Raw genomic sequence first — 16,188 nt, 5'->3', positions numbered from 1 at the left:
ACCTTGCTGATATAGTGATCATGCGAAGACCCCGAAGAGCAGGAGTAGGGGTGTTATCTCCTAGGAGAGCCCCGAATCTGGGTAAGATGCGTCGGCGTACATATCTACGCCTTATCCCGTTTTCAGGCAACGACAACATTCTCTTGACCCCATCATGATAAGCGATCCTTTGGCATATATCGCACGACACCCCCAACAAATAGCGAGTAGTCCCCTTGGATTTTATGGGGAACGAAGAGTAATCCCCGGTTGTAAACGGTGAATGGGCATCTAGCTTTTTCTGTCTATGAATATTGATATGTATGCATGTTCGTCGTATTTCAAGAAACGCTAGCAAGAACCATACCTCTGGCAAAGGAAGAGTGCAGGATAAAGCGGAGAAATTTGCGGTAATCCGGTTTTGAGCCCATGCTCAGCCGCACCCGCCCTAACAAAAAAAAATCAAAATAAATATTAAAAAATTCAAAAAATACCAAATGTTTTTGGGTGGTAGATAATTTGATGTGTGAGGTTCGCGTCAATTTTCAAATTATTTGGACATTTGAGTAGCTCTCGGCAAAAAAGACAAATTTGGGGTCTGTAATAATGTTTACTGTTCACACATTGTTCTGATCCGATTTGTCTTTTTTGCTAAGAGTTGCTAAGATGTCCAAATGATCTAAAATTGGAGCAAATCTCACGCATCAAACTATTTACTGCACAAAAAAAGTTAGAATTTTTTTAGTATTTATTTTGATTTTTTTTCTGACCAGGTGCAGATGATCCTGGGCACCGAAATGCCACACTCAGAAATTTGGAAGAAGAATATGCCATAAAGAAAGAAAAAATCTCTCCTGTTCCAAACGCTCCGGTGTGTACCCGCACGGCGAGGACAAAGTCCGTCAAGTTGGACAGAAACCTGCCTTAACTTGACACTTTGTCGTGTGGAAATCGCTAGTAGAGTAGATCTTTTTTTTTTTTGAAAGCAGAGTAGATCTTTTTCCAATTGTGAAACCAAGGAAACAGAATTGAAGGTTCATCTAGGCCACGTAAACTCACCCATGTGCAGTGCTTCCACCGGTCGTTTGGCCATGTCGCTTCCGCCACCGCTGTCGTCGGGTCGACACGGCCGGTAGCCGCCACCGAAGCTGGCTGAGTGGCTGGGCCCCGCGAGCATTTATAGTTGGCCCCACGATTTCAGAACCACCAACGACTCTCCAGTACAGTAGTCAAGTCAAATGAACCCCACAAGAGTCAACACCAGACCCCACCTCCAGTACTCCCCTCAACCTGGCGTTCTACCCTCCTTCGCTTTACTTTAGAGTCGAAGTCGAGTCGAGCCACCACCGCATCTTCCACCGTTCGTCGGCTCGCCCAAGCGGCCAAACACCATGGCTCCGCACCACCGCTGCCGCATCCCCTCCTACCTCGCCACCGCCGCTGCCCTCCTCCTTGCCTTCCTCCTCCCGCCGCTGGCCGCTTCCCAGTGGCAGAACTGCGGCAAGAACGGCAACTTCAACCAGAACAGCACCTACCAGGCTAACATCCAGGCCCTCTCCGTTACCCTTCCCAAGAACGCCTCCTCCTCGCGGACGCTATTCGCGGCCGACAGCGTGGGCACCGTTCCGGACATCGTCTACGCACTCGCGCTCTGCCGCGGCGACGCCAACGCCTCTGCCTGCGGCGCTTGCGTCTCCAACGGCTTCAAGGACGCGCAGCAGCTCTGCCCCTACAGTAAAGTCGCTGCCGTCTACTACGACCTCTGCTACCTTGGCTTCTCCAACCAGAACATCCTCTCCGCCACCGACGGCGACAACAACGCCCTCATGCTGGTGAACGGCCAAAACGTGACCGTGCCAGCGAAGGTGTTCGAAGCCGCCGTGGGCGTCCTCATGAACGCCACCGCGGATTACGCGGCCGCGGACTCCTCCAGGCGGTTCGGCACAGGGGAGGAGGGGTTCGAGACGATAGACAAGGCGAAACCCAAGATTTACGGTGTGGCGCAGTGCAGGCCGGATATGTCACCGGCAGATTGCCGGAGCTGTCTCGCAGATATCATCACGTACATCCCTCAGTACTTAACAGGGAGGCGGGGTGCTAGGGTTGTTGGATTGCGGTGCAACTACAGGTATGAGCAGTATTCCTTCTTCACCGGGCCTTCTATGTTGCAGCTCCCGGCGCCATCCGTGGGGGCACCTCCATCTCCAGCGCCGGCCAACGTGACGCCACCACCAGTCGGAGGAGGTGAGCTTGGAGAAATAACTTCATCTTATTTGCGTTGCACGATTCAGTCTTTAGACCAGAAGTAATTTCATAATTGAAGGACAAAAACAGTGAGGTTTTATTTTTTCGGGAAGGTAAAAACAGTGAGGTTCGATCTGCGAAGAAACGAAAAAGTAGAAACTCAAGGTGGACAGGATCAGTTTCTATTATTTGATCTGATTCTAGTATGATAATAGAGTGTCAACACCAGCCAGGGGCCTTTTTACAGTCTGATTCAGTTGTGCTAAAATAAGTAATCCAATCTTCAGAGTTCTGTAAAGAACTCAGAATAAATTAGTTTGTACGACAGCTGAGACAAAACAAAACTTGGTAAACTAAAAAAGTAAGTTAATGAGGGAAACATTGCTCTCAACAAGAAACTTTGGAAATTTCTGTTGTTTGGTCTTGACTTTTGCGCAGTCCCATAGCAAGCTATCAGTAGTCCCGTAGCTATCAGTTAATGGACTGTACAGCAGCCAGAATTATACGAATTCAAAAGTCTTGTGATGACTGGGTCAGGCGTGCATGCTTGACTGATTGCTAGCCATAAAAACTCTCTTGAAAAATTATTTCAGGGAAACGTTTGTAACCGGCCGAACAGGCCGAGTGTTGGGCCAGTCAAGTTACGGGTAGGTGTCATCTATCTTATTCCCACTCTGAATAGTCTAACGAAGCCTCATGGCTACTCGTTTCTTCTTTCCCACCTCCCTGCAAGTTGGCTAATCTTCGCTCCCCAATCTCTCTGTTTTGAGCCGCCGCCGCTTGAAGGCTCAACCTGGCCGATCTACTGTTAGCCGGCCACCGCCAACATGAGTACCGGTAGCCATCACCATGGGCTGGAACCAACAGGCGACCGTGCTTCGAGCTCCACCACTCGTCGATGCAACTCTACTGTAGCCGGTTGCACCTCCGGCCCAAAACGGATGCAGCTCTGCCACTGCCGGTTGCAGTTCCGCACACTCACGAGTTCTAGCTTTGCCCTTTCGCCGGATGCAGCTCTAGTGCTCTACTCACGAGTTCAAGTTCGACGGGAACCTGCCTCAACTCGACACTTGTTGTCGTGTGGAAATCGTTGGATCCTTTTCCTCTTGTGACTGTGAAACCAGGAAAAACAGAATTGAAGGATCGATCTAGGCCACGTAAACTCACGTGGAATACTTCCCCCTTGCCGAACGTGGAATACTTCCCGGTCGTTTCGGTTCTGCCCGAGGGCCATGTCCCGTCCGCCACCGCTGCCCTCTTGAGTCGGCACGGCCGATAGTCATCACCGTAGCTGGCTGAGTGGCTGGGCCCGCGAGCATTTATAGGTGGCCTGGCCCCACGATTTCAGAACCCCCAACCACTCTCCAGCACAGTAGTCAAGTCAAAGGAGTCAACACCAGACCCCACCTCCAGTACCCCTCCCCTCAACTAGTCTTCCACCCTGCTTCGCTTTACTTGTCGAGCCATATCTTCCACCACTAGCTCTAGGACTCGTCGGCTCGCCCAAGCGGCCAAACACCGGACCATGGCCTCGTCGCACTACCGCGGCCGCATCCCCTCCGACCTGGCCACCGCCGCTGCCCTCCTCCTTGCCTTCCTCCTCCCGCCGCTGGCCGCTTCCCAGTGGCCCAACTGCGACAAGAACGGCAACTTTACCACGAACAGCCCCTACCAAGCTAACATCCGGGCCCTCTCCAGCACCCTTCCCAAGAACGCCTCCTCCTCGCGGACGCTCTTCGCGTTCGCCACCGTCGGCACCGTTCCGGACATCGTCTACGCGCTCGCGCTCTGCCGCGGCGACGCCAACGCCTCCGCCTGCGGCAACTGCGTGTCCAACGGCTTCAAGGACGCGCAGCAGCTCTGCCCCTACGGTAAGGACGCCGCCGTCTACTACGACCTCTGCTACGTTGCCTTCTCCAACCAGAACATCCTCTCCGCCACCGGCGGCGGCAACAGATGAGCGACAATAACGTGACCGCGCCAGTGGAGGCGTTCGACGCCGCCGTGGGCGTCCTCATGAACGCCACCGCCGATTACGCGGCCGCGAACAACTCCAGGCGGTTCGGCACCGGGGTGGAGGGTTTCGAGACGGTCGACAAGGGGAACCCCAAGATTTACGGTGTGGCGCAGTGCAGGCCAGACATGGCACCAGGCGATTGCCGGACCTGCCTCGGAAATATCATCGCGATGAGGTCCCAGTACTTAATCGGGAGGCAGGGTGGTAGGATTCTTGGATTGCGGTGCAACTACAGGTACGAGCAGTATTCCTTCTTCACCGGGCCTTCTATGCTGCAGCTCCCGGCGCCATCCGTGGGGGCAGCTCCAGCTCCAGCGCCGGCGAGCGTGAGGCCACCACCAGTCGGAGGAGGTGAGCTTGGAGAAATAGCGTCATCTTGTTTGCACGATTCAGTCTTTAGGCCTGAAGTAATTTCATAATTGAGGGAAGGGTGGCGGAGTTTCTTCCCAGATCGAAGCTCACTGTTTTACCTTAACGAAAAAAAGTATAAACTCAAGGTGGACTGGATCGAGTCCATTTGGATTTACACACCACAGTTCTATTATTTAATTTGATTCTAGCATATAATTATAGACTGTCAACACCAGCCAGGGGCCTTTTTACAGTCTTATTCAGTTGTGCTGAAGTAAGCAACCCAATCTTCAGACTTCTGTAAACAAAGTAAGTAAACGAGGGAAAGATTTCTCTGAAGAAAAAACTTTGGAGATTTCTGTTGTTTGGTCTTGACTTCTGCGCAGTCCCGTAGCTATCAGTTTATTGACTGGACAAAACGGAGAATTATAGGTGTTCAAAGTCTTGTGATGACCGGGCCAGGCGTGCATGCTTGGCTGATTGCTAGCCATAGAAACTCTTTGCAAAGGGAACGTGTTGGAATTTATAGCACTCTTGACTCTTGCATGATTTGGTCCAAATAGGAATATTGTCGAACAAAATATCTTGTTTATCTTCTGGTGCTTGTGCATGAGCATATGGGTTTTTCCTCTTTAGACGGGTCATTCTCATTTCCCATCCCACAAGCTTTTCAAGGCAATGCAAATAACATTGTTTGGCTAGTTGGAATTTATAGAAGAAGTTGCAACTAAAAGCGTAACTGCAGTTTTCCCTCCTCCTTTTCTTTGAATCACTATAGGCGATTCATAGAAAAGGGACCTTTTGTTCCATTCACTGACTGGCGCCTGCCGTTTACAGAAAGCACAGGGAACAGAACGGCTAGAATTTTAGCTATTACACTGCCGATAGTTGCTGCAATACTGGCTGCTGTTGTAATTTGCCTTTATCTATGGAGGAGGAAGAGCAAACCGGCGCGAAAGGCATCACTGTCATGTAAGTCCTTTTTCTCGCAAAGCATGCAAGTCCTTTCTTGTTCACAAATGGAATCAGTTTTTTAAAACGTTTCTATACAACCTAAACCAAGGTTTTCCTTTTGGCAATTGAAAATAGTTACATTCGTGTATTACACCATTATTAAAGTGTCTTTTCTCTTATCATAGATCCAACTAATCCAGAGGACATACAGAGTATCGATTCACTCATTCTCGATCTATCAACTCTACGAGCCGCAACAGATAACTTTGATGAAAGGAATAAACTTGGTGAAGGAGGGTTTGGTGTGGTTTATAAGGTGCTAATCATATCATTTCACAAAGCCTTTTTATTCTGTATATTGCACTTTTAGTAAATAAATATCTCCATTTGTACAGGGAATCCTTCCTGACAATGAAGAAATAGCAGTTAAAAGGCTCTCACAAAGTTCTCGCCAAGGGATAGAGGAGCTGAAAAATGAGCTTGTTTTGGTTGCTAAGCTTCAACACAAGAATTTAGTGAGACTTCTTGGTGTTTGCTTGGAGGAACAAGAAAAGTTACTTGCGTATGAATACATGCCCAACAAAAGCCTTGACACCATTCTTTTTGGTAGGGTAACTCACCAAACCATTTTGCAACAGTGAAACAAACAACTAAAATATGTTGTGTACGGTTCTGATGTTTCTTTTCCTGTGTGATAGATCCTGATAGGAGCAGTCAGCTAGATTGGGGGATGAGATTTAGGATAGTCAATGGGATTGCTCGAGGCTTACAATACCTTCATGAAGATTCTCAGCTGAAGATAATTCACCGGGACCTCAAAGCGAGCAATGTTCTTTTAGACTCTGAATTTAATCCTAAAATTTCAGATTTTGGCTTAGCAAGGCTATTTGGCAGTGACCAATCCCATGATGTCACCAACCGTGTTGTCGGAACCTAGTAAGTGCTGGTGACATTGCTCTTATAAGATATCTCAGAGCGCATGAGTCCGTAACGTAATGTTGTTATTTCAGTGGATACATGGCCCCTGAGTATGCTATGCGTGGGAATTACTCTATCAAGTCAGACGTGTTCAGCTTCGGCGTCTTGATTTTAGAAATTGTCACTGGAAAAAGAAACAGCATCGCATATGACTCTGAGCAAGCTGTAGATCTCTTAAGTTTGGTGAGTACTTTGAGTTTTTGACTGTTAAAAACTTCGGCTTTTCTACGAAAAGCTACAATTTGTAATAGCAATAAGAGCAATTTGTAATAATCCATCTACCGAATGCAGGTGTGGGAGCACTGGACGATGGGAACAATTGTAGAGATCATGGATTCGTCTATGACAAGCCATTCTCCTGGAGACCAGATGCTCAAGTGCATGCACATCGGACTTCTGTGCGTTCAAGAAGACCCCGCTGATAGACCGATGATGTCGGTTGTGACTGTCATGCTAAGCAGCAGCACTGTGTCTCTCCAAGCTCCATCAAGGCCAGCATTTTGCATCCAAAAGAGTGGCATGAACTACTCAGGCATGCACACGGATCCATATCCAGGAGTTACGCATTCTACCAGCAGATCACCTATGTCACCGAACGAAGTTTCGATTACTGAACTTGAGCCGAGATAAGTCCGAGACTGATGATATATTCAGTATGTACGCCATTCTTGCCAAAATAACCTATTTTGATGTAGGGAAAGACCCTACATCATATGTATAATCTACTCGACCCCCTGGTGGCAGAAATTTTACTGAGCAATGGCATAATACGGCAGTATAATTATATTGTTGGGGTTGTCTATTTGTCGGGTTACGGCAACATTTTAAGATACACTATCATTTCATCTTGTGGATCACTATCCTGTTATATGGCTTATGTTTGAGTCTCCATATGAAATTTGTGGTCAAATAGAAATACATTATATCCCTCGTTGTAGTAGTATCATCTTTTTCTTCTTTATAGAAAGTTAACTTCAAGTCTTCTTGCTATTTTTGGCTGAAGATCGATGAGTTCGGTCCTGCAATTGCAGAGCCAATTTTTTTTTAGAAAAGGGGGATTCCCCGGCCTCTGCATCAGATCGATGCATGCGGCCTCTCTTATTAAACAAGTAAACAAGGTCTGAACAATGGTCTTACAAAAATGGAACAAAAGCAGCATCTAGCTCACATAGAGCATCAACTGCAAAGCAGAAATGAGAAAAGCCACAACCGGTTGGCATAATAGCAGATAGGTAAACTAAATGCCTATCCTATTACATGATCGCCATCCAAACCGGTTGAAGATATCCCGCGCTACCGTCTCCCACCGGACAGATCCAGTAACCAAACGCTCCCTGGCCTCCGTCGGAGTGAGTAAGGACCACGTACGGATCAGCGCTGTAGCCCGGAATAACACCTGCAAAAAATGAGTATTTGTTGTCCTGTTAAAAACCAAATCATTTCTGCAATTCCAAATTGCCCATAATAACGCACATACTCCTACACGAATGTGTCTGGCTGTTTCAGACTCAATCCCAACCAGCCACGCCCCAAATAACGTGTTGACCGATCTCGGAAGCGTAATATTAAAGGCAATTTGCACGGTGCGCCACAACCCTTGTGCCAACGGGCAGTCAAAAAATAAATGCTTGATAGTCTCATCCCGATCACAGAAACTACACCTAATAGATCCTGCCCAGTTGCGCTTAACTAGATTGTCCTTTGTAAGAATAACTTGTTTATGCACAAACCACATAAACACTTTAATCTTCAAAGGAACCTTAACTTTCCAGACCTCCTTGGAAGTAGGTATCACAGATGAATTAATAATATCAATATATATCGATTTTACCGTGAACACCCCATTTCTAGTTAGTTTCCAACACAACTGGTCGGGCTGAGGATTTAGCTGAACTTCCATCAGCCTACGGACCAAGTGAAGCCATGCTTCCCATCGAGGTCCAACAAGCACTCTCCTAAACTGTATGTTTAGAGGGATAGACTGCATTACCGTGGCAACAAGAGCGTCCCTACGCTGAACAATACGATATAGTGTCGGATATTGTGTAGCCAAAGGCGCGTCACCCAGCCACGTATCCTCCCAGAATCGCGTTTCATCTCCATTACCAACAATACATCTCGCTCTGTTAAAGAAAGCAGTTTTAACCCTCATGAGCCCTTTCCAAACGGCGAATCTGTAGGTCTTAGAGTGACCTGGGATAAAGTCTTTGAGTGCAGATATTTACTACGTAAAATCTGCGCCCAAGTTGCCTCTGTCTCAGAAGACAACTTAAACAGCCACTTACTAAGGAGGCATCTGTTTTTGACCTCAAGATTTTCAATACCAAGTCCCCCTTGGTCCTTTGGTCTGCAGATAATATCCCATTTGGCCAATCTGTACTTCCTCTTAGACTCATCACTCTGCCAAAAGAAGCGAGAACGATAGAAGTCTAGCCTTTTCCTCACACCAACTGGGACCTCGAAGAAAGATAAGAGAAACATAGGTAAACTCGTGAGCATCGAGTTAGTCAGAATCAACCGGCCTCCATAACACATGAGTTTTCCTTTCCAACAACTTAGTTTCTTCTCAAATCGATCCTCGATACACTTCCACTCACCATTTGTTAGCTTACGATGGTGTATAGAAATACCAAGATACGTGAAAGGTAGAGTCCCAATTTCACACCCAAACAATTGTGTATATGCTTCTTGTTCGTCTTTGGCTCTACCAAAGCAGAACAACTCGCTTTTATGGAAATTAATCTTCAGCCCAGACAATTGTTCGAAAAGGCATAACACTAGCTTCATGTTCCTCGCTTTGGCCAAATCGTGTTCCATAAAAATGATTGTATCATCAGCGTATTGCAGGATGGACAAACCACCATCAACCAGATGAGGCACCAGTCCCTCCACCTGACCAGCCTCTTTGGCCCTCCCAATCAGGATCGCTAACATATCAACCACAATATTGAACAGTATAGGTGACATAGGGTCGCCCTGTCTCAGACCCTTGTGCGTTTGGAAATAATGACCTATGTCATCATTAACTTTAATGCCAACACTGCCTTTTTGCGTGAATGTTTCCACTTGATGTTGCCAGCGCTCATCAAATCCCTTCATTCGTAAAGCTTGCTGGAGGAACGGCCATTTGACTTTATCATAAGCCTTCTCGAAATCCACTTTGAAAATAACACCATCTAGTTTTTTCGTATGAATTTCATGGAGCGTTTCATGAAGGACCACAACCCCTTCGAGGATGTTCCTATCCGGCATGAAAGCCGTTTGAGAAGGTTGTACTACAGCGTGCGCTATCTGTGTAAGCCTGATCGTCCCAACCTTGGTAAAGATTTTGAAACTGACGTTGAGAAGGCAGATAGGCCGAAATTTCTCAATTCTCACGGCATCTGTTTTCTTAGGCAACAAAGTTATCGTTCCAAAATTAAGTTGGAACAGCTGCAAATGTCCCGAGAACAAATCATGGAACATCGGCATCAGGTCCCCTTTGATAATATGCCAACACTTCTTGTAAAACTCAGCCGGGAAACCATCCGGCCCCGGTGCCTTATTACACTTCATCTTGGCAATAGCCTCGAAAACTTCCTTTTCTGAGAAAGGGGCAGTTAATACATCGTTCTCCACAGTAGTAAGTTGAGGGATATCGCTAACCCTAGACTCATCCAGGGATACACAGCTCTCCTCTGGTGGTCCGAACAACCGTTTGTAGTACTCAGTAATGTAGAGCTTCAGGTTATCCTGACCGACTATTGTACCCTCATCTTGCTCTAGCTGGAAGATCCTCTTCTTCCGGTGCTTGCCATTGGCAATCATGTGGAAGAACTGAGTGTTCGCATCCCCCTGGACAACTTTTCTCACCTTTGCCCGCAATGCCCACTTTAATTCTTCTTCACGGAGCAATTCCTTCAGCCTCATCTCAGCCTCATGCTTAATATGAAGCTCAGCGGGTAACAGAATCATGGTTTCTGCTTTTATGTCTAAGGTTTGTATAAGTGAAAGGAGTCATTCCTTCTCGACCTTATACACTCCACCTAGATGTTTAGCCCACCCACGAAGGAAACTTCTGAGATGCCTAATCTTGTTCTGCCATCGTTCAAGGGCATTTCTACCTCCTACATCTTTAGCCCATTCTCTGGCAACAAGATCCAAAAATCCTTCTCTTTCAAACCACGCCAGCTCAAAAGAGAAAACATTCTTGTTACCCGAGTAGGTAGCCCCACCAGAATCGAGCAACAAAGGAGTGTGATCAGAAATCCCGCGAGAAAGAGCCTGAACAGTAACAACGGGAAACTTCTGTTCCCAAGGAACACTAGCCAGAACCCGATCCAACTTCTCGTAAGTTGGATTTGGCATCGCGTTAGCCCAGGTGAACTTCCTACCTGAAAGCTCAATTTCTCTCAAATCTAAGCTTTCAATAATGGTATTGAACATAAATGACCATCTCCCATCGAAATTGTCATTATTCTTTTCATCGCGTCTTCTGATAATATTAAAATCACCCCCAACCAGAATTGGAAGCTGCTCAGACCCGCACACTCTAACAAGATCTGCCAAGAAGTCAGGTTTGAACTCGGCCTGCGCTGCCCCGTACACTGCCACCAAAGCCCAGTCAAAACCATCATCTTTGGGCCGCACCCTGAACTTAACAGCACAATCCCTCATGACCACACTGCGAACTTCGAGAGAGTCACATCTAACACCAAGTAAGATTCCCCCCGACCTTCCTCTCGGCGAAAGACAATGCCAGTCAAACTCAATACCCCCCGACAACGTATTGAGAAATTGAGGTGAGAAATTTGCTCTACCCGTTTCCGACAAGGCAATAAAGTCCAAACTATGCTCAATGGATGCCTCCGCAAGGAACCTCCTTTTAGAGCCAAATAACTTCGTCTTTGTAAGATTGGGAAAAACATGCCCAAGGATTCTCTTTAAAAATTGGAACTGTCACACGTGTGACATGTAGTAACACCGCCCACATATTTTTTACACTAAACTTGCCATCCGAAAAAAAACAAATCTAAAAAAAACTGAAACTTGTCATCCAAACAGAAAATTGTCATGCTTCACAACTAAAGTTACCATCCTCTTGTAACTAAAGTTGCCATCAATAAACGTGTGGGCGGAATTGCTTTGTGCCACACGTGTGGGCGTTATCATTTGGGTAAAAATTTACCTAAGGTTTGGTGTTCTTTTTCTGGGTGGTGCCTAAGTTTTTCTTTCTTTTTTCGAGGGGTGCCTAAGGTTTGGTGAAACATCACGTGGGAATTGTTAAAATTTTCCAAGCAAAAATTGGAAGAGTTACCAGGCCAATGTGATGTGCGAGGCATCGGCTTATGACCTGCAGTCCTTGTACGCGGACGCGTCTACTTATCGCTTATAACGTGCTGGAAAGAACACTCACCCACGCAGCGCCTTGTACATGGCCCAGGCGGGCCATAATGAATTCGTCTCCTTCAGCCTGGATTGCGGCGGCACCGGATCGAAACATGCCGACGCAAGCGCCTTCCATTTTTCTTTGTATCTTTTTACAATTTTTGTTTTGTTTTTGCTGTTTTTTTACTTTTCTTTATACTTCCATAATATTCTAAATAAATATATTAAAAAACACTTTATGTAAAAAAACATTTTAAAAAAAGGTAATCAAGCGTTTGAAAAATGATAAATGTGTATAGAGAAAATGTTTCTCATGATCCAAAAATTGTATACAGGAAAAAAACAAAAAAAATGAAAATGGAGGCGGACCCTCGGCCTCTGCATCATAATGATGCATGCAGCCATCTTATTAAAAAAATCCACGAAGTAGCACAAAGTCATAAAGGTATTATATCTCGCAAGCGGATCGAAGCAAATGAATAAAAGGAAAATACATGCTGACAATCACAACTGGTACGGCAATATGAAGGATAAGCTTCCTAGACTCCTATCCTGTTATACGACCGCCATCCGAACCGGTTGAATATAGCCCGTGCTACCATCTCCCACTGGTTGCACCCAGTAATCAAAGGCTCCCTGGAGTCCATAGGAGTGAGTAAGGACCACGTACGGATCCATGAGGTAGTTCTGAAGATGACCTGCAAGAAAGTTAAAGTGTATTGTCTGTTAAAAATTAAATCATTCCCATAGTTTCATATAGCCCATAGAAGCGCACATAATCCAATCTGAATACGAGCCGCAGTAGTATGTTCAACCCCAGCTAACCACGTTCCAAACAACGACTCAATGTCAACTGAAGGATTAATGTTGAAGGCTATATGAATCGTTCTTCAAAGCAATTTGGCGAGTGGGCATTCAAGAATAAATGTTGTATTGTTTCATCATGATCACAAAAACAACAACGTGAACTACCTACCCATCGCCTCTTAATTAAGTTGTCCTTGGTGAGTATTACTTGCTTATGGACAAATCACATAAAAATTTTAATACGCAAGGGAACCTTAATCTTCCAAATATGCAACGATCTTGAGATTGGGCCAGGATTAATCAAATCCATATAGAAAGATTTCACTGTAAACCCCCCATTTTCAGCTAAATTCCATTGCGTCAAATCCGGCTGGTCAGAGAGTTGAACATCTATCAATCTTCGAACCAAGTGCATCCAGACAGTCCATCGCTCACCAACTAACGCATGTCCGAACTGAATATTCAAGGGAATCGTTTGGAAAACTGTGCCTGCGTAATCCTCCTTACGTTGCACAATGTTATAAAGGTTGGGATATTCTACGACCAGGGGTGTCTCTCCTAACCACGTATGCTCCCAAAATCTTGTTAACATCACATTGCCAACCAAGAATTTGATCCTACGAAAGAACAAGTCCTTCGTTCTCATAAGCCCTTTCCAGAATGGCGAGTCAATTGGTCTCATGGTAACCTGGGCGAGCGTTTTCGACTGTAAATATTTATTGCATAAAATCTGTACCCACATGCCCTCCGGCTCTATCTCTAACATGTAGAGCCATTTTCTCATAAGGAATTTATTCTTGATTTCTAAGTTCTCAATACCGAGACCCCCCCTGGTCATTTGGTCGGCAAAGGATATCCCATCACGCGAGTCGGTATTACCTCTTGGCCTCATCTGACTGCCAGAAGAACCGAGATCTGAAGAAATCAGGTCGCTTCCGTACCCCTTTCGGAATTTCGAAAAACGATAGTAGAAACATCCGCATACTAGTTAGTACCGAATTAATCAGCACTAGCCGACCTCCATAAGACATAAGCTTGCCCTTCCAGCAGCTCAGCTTTTTCTCAATTCGATCTTCGATACACTTCCATTATTTATTAGATAACTTACGGTGGTGAATCGGTATGCCCACATAACTAAATGGTAAAGAACCTAATTCATACCCGAACAGTTGTCTATAGGTGTCTTGCTCGTCTTTGGCCTTTCCAAAGCAGAATAACTCACTATTGTGAAAATTTATCTTTAAACCAGATAATTGTTCGAAGAGACACAATATAAGTTTCATATTGCGCGCTTTAGCAATGTCATGTTCCATGAATAAGATAGTGTTGTCAGCGTACTGTAAGATGGATACTCCTCCATCGACCAGATGAGGAGCTAACCCCTCCACTTGACCATGCTGCTTGGCTCTGCCAATAAGAATGGCCAACATATCGGCCACTATATTAAACAAGAGAGGAGACATGGAATCTCCTTGTCTCAAACCCTTGTGTGTCTGAAAGTAATGACTGATATCATCGTTAACCTTGATTCCGACGCTACCCTTCTGGACTTGAGAACCCACTTGGTTTCGCCAGGCCTCACTAAATCCTTTCATGCTCATGGCCTGCTGAAGGAAAGACTACTTAACTTTATCATATGCCTTCTCAAAATCCACTTTGAAGATAACCCCATCTAGCTTCTTTGAATGGATTTCATGTAGGGTTTCATGCAAAACGACCACCCCTTCAAGTCTGTGTCTCCCTAGCATGAACGTTGTCTGGCTCAGTTGTACTACCGAATGAGCAATCTGTGTCAAAAAATAAAAATGTCTATGAAAATCATTTAAAAATGTTAATCAAGCATTTGAAAAGTATTAAATGCATATAGAGAAAATGTTAATCATGTATTAAAAAAAAGTTGACCCCGTATTAAAAAATCATTAATCAAGCATTTGAAAATGTTAAATGTGTATAGACCAAATGTTGACCATGTATTAAAAAAATGTTAAACTTGTATATGAAAAATATTAATCAACCATTTGAAAAATGTTAAATGTATATAGAAAAATGTTGACCATGCATTAAAAAATAGTTAATCTTGAATTCGAAACAATGTTAATAAAGCATTTAAGAATGCTAACTGTGTATAGAAAAAATGTTGTACCCGCATTAAAAAATGTTAATATTTTATTAGAAAAATGTTAATCAAGTACTTAAAAATGTTTAAAATGTGTATAGAATTTTTTTTTGACAATGTGTTCAAAAATGTTTATCTTGTATTGAAATTTTTAAATGTTAGACTTGCATTTGGAAAGTGTTAATCAAGTATTTGAAAAATGTTAAATGTATATTGAAAAAATGTGGTCCATGTATACAAAATAGTTAATCTTGTATTTGGAAAAATGTTAATAAAGCATTTGAAAAATATTAACTGTATATAGAAAAAATGTTGACCATGCATTAAAACATGTTAGTCTTATATTCGGAAAATGTTAATCAAGCATTTGAAAATGTTAAAAATGTGTATATAAAATGTTGAACATGTATTCGAAAAGTTTAAACTTGTATTGTATTCAAAAATTATTAAACTTGTATTTGAAAATTGTTATTCAGGCATTTTAAAATTTTTAAATGTGCATGAAATATGTTGACCATGTATTTTAAAAATACTTAATCTTGCATTTGAAGAATGTTAATAAAGCATTTGAAAAATGTTAACTGTTTATAGAAAAATGTTGATCATGTATTAAAAAATGTGAATCTTTCATTTGAAAAATGTTATCAAGCATTTGAATATCTTTAAAATGTGTATAGTAAAAATGTTGAACATGTATCCAAAAAATATTAATCCTGTATTTGAATTTTTGTAATGAAGAACGAAAACCTCAAAAATGAAAAAACCCAAAAAAAGCCCATGAGAAAATGAAGAAAAAGCAAAAACTAGACTAAACTATAAACGAAAAAAATTGATGACAACTAAGAAAAAACAAAAAAAGAGAAGAAAAATAGAATAGAAAGGAAAAAACATTAAACTGAAGAAAGAAAAACTGAAGAAAAAAACCAGTAAAACATAAGAAAACGAATCAAACAATGAAAAAATAATGGGGAAACAAAATACAAGAAAAACCGTGAAGAAACAAAAAAAGAAAGAAAATGAGCAAACACAGTGAGCGAACTAGCGAGCCGTGAGTGCACATAAACGGGTCGACCTGTTACTGTAGATAGCACGGGGAAATCCTACAATAAGATAGAAGCCAGTCTTGCACTAATCGAGATATAGCTTCTGTGCTTGCACACCTCTTATATCTATCCTTGCCAAGCAGTCCTTGCCTCTCAAGCAATTTAACACCGCACTCCTGATGGACTCGAGGCAGCACCGCGACAAGGTGGCCTTTTTCATTCGAATTGTCCTAGTTTGAGAGGGAGGGCCTTTACGAATTGGTTGTCCTAGTACTAATGTAGAAATGTTTACACACAATAGTGATTAGTGGTGTGGGCATATCTCGTATGCC

The 16,188-nt window shown here is 43.9% G+C and overlaps 1 protein-coding gene across 1 annotated transcript; it reads left to right on the top strand.

The window, feature by feature from the left end:
• Positions 1–1,294: 1,294 nt before the first annotated feature.
• LOC119363428 (cysteine-rich receptor-like protein kinase 6) lies at positions 1,295–7,400 on the top strand. Its single transcript, XM_037628781.1, has 7 exons — positions 1,295–2,223; positions 5,429–5,563; positions 5,731–5,861; positions 5,941–6,151; positions 6,244–6,481; positions 6,556–6,706; positions 6,815–7,400. Exons 1-7 carry the CDS (start codon positions 1,371–1,373, stop codon positions 7,151–7,153), a joined length of 2,058 nt encoding a protein of 685 aa, XP_037484678.1. The 5' UTR covers positions 1,295–1,370; the 3' UTR covers positions 7,154–7,400.
• The last annotated feature ends 8,788 nt before the right edge of the window (positions 7,401–16,188 follow it).

Source organism: Triticum dicoccoides, chromosome 2B (genome assembly GCF_002162155.2).
Source record: "Triticum dicoccoides isolate Atlit2015 ecotype Zavitan chromosome 2B, WEW_v2.0, whole genome shotgun sequence".
Classification (NCBI taxonomy): domain Eukaryota; kingdom Viridiplantae; phylum Streptophyta; class Magnoliopsida; order Poales; family Poaceae; genus Triticum; species Triticum dicoccoides.
This window is presented reverse-complemented; position numbering and strand designations above follow the sequence as displayed.

Bases quoted from the DNA above. Each gene is read 5' to 3' on its own strand.
- LOC119363428 (XM_037628781.1), top strand. From the start codon at position 1,371: ATGGCTCCGCACCACCGCTGCCGCATCCCCTCCTACCTCGCCACCGCC. The intron at 2,224-5,428 runs GTGAGCTTGGAG...TGCCGTTTACAG, and splicing joins GCCACCACCAGTCGGAGGAG to AAAGCACAGGGAACAGAACG. The intron at 6,707-6,814 runs GTGAGTACTTTG...TACCGAATGCAG, and splicing joins CTGTAGATCTCTTAAGTTTG to GTGTGGGAGCACTGGACGAT.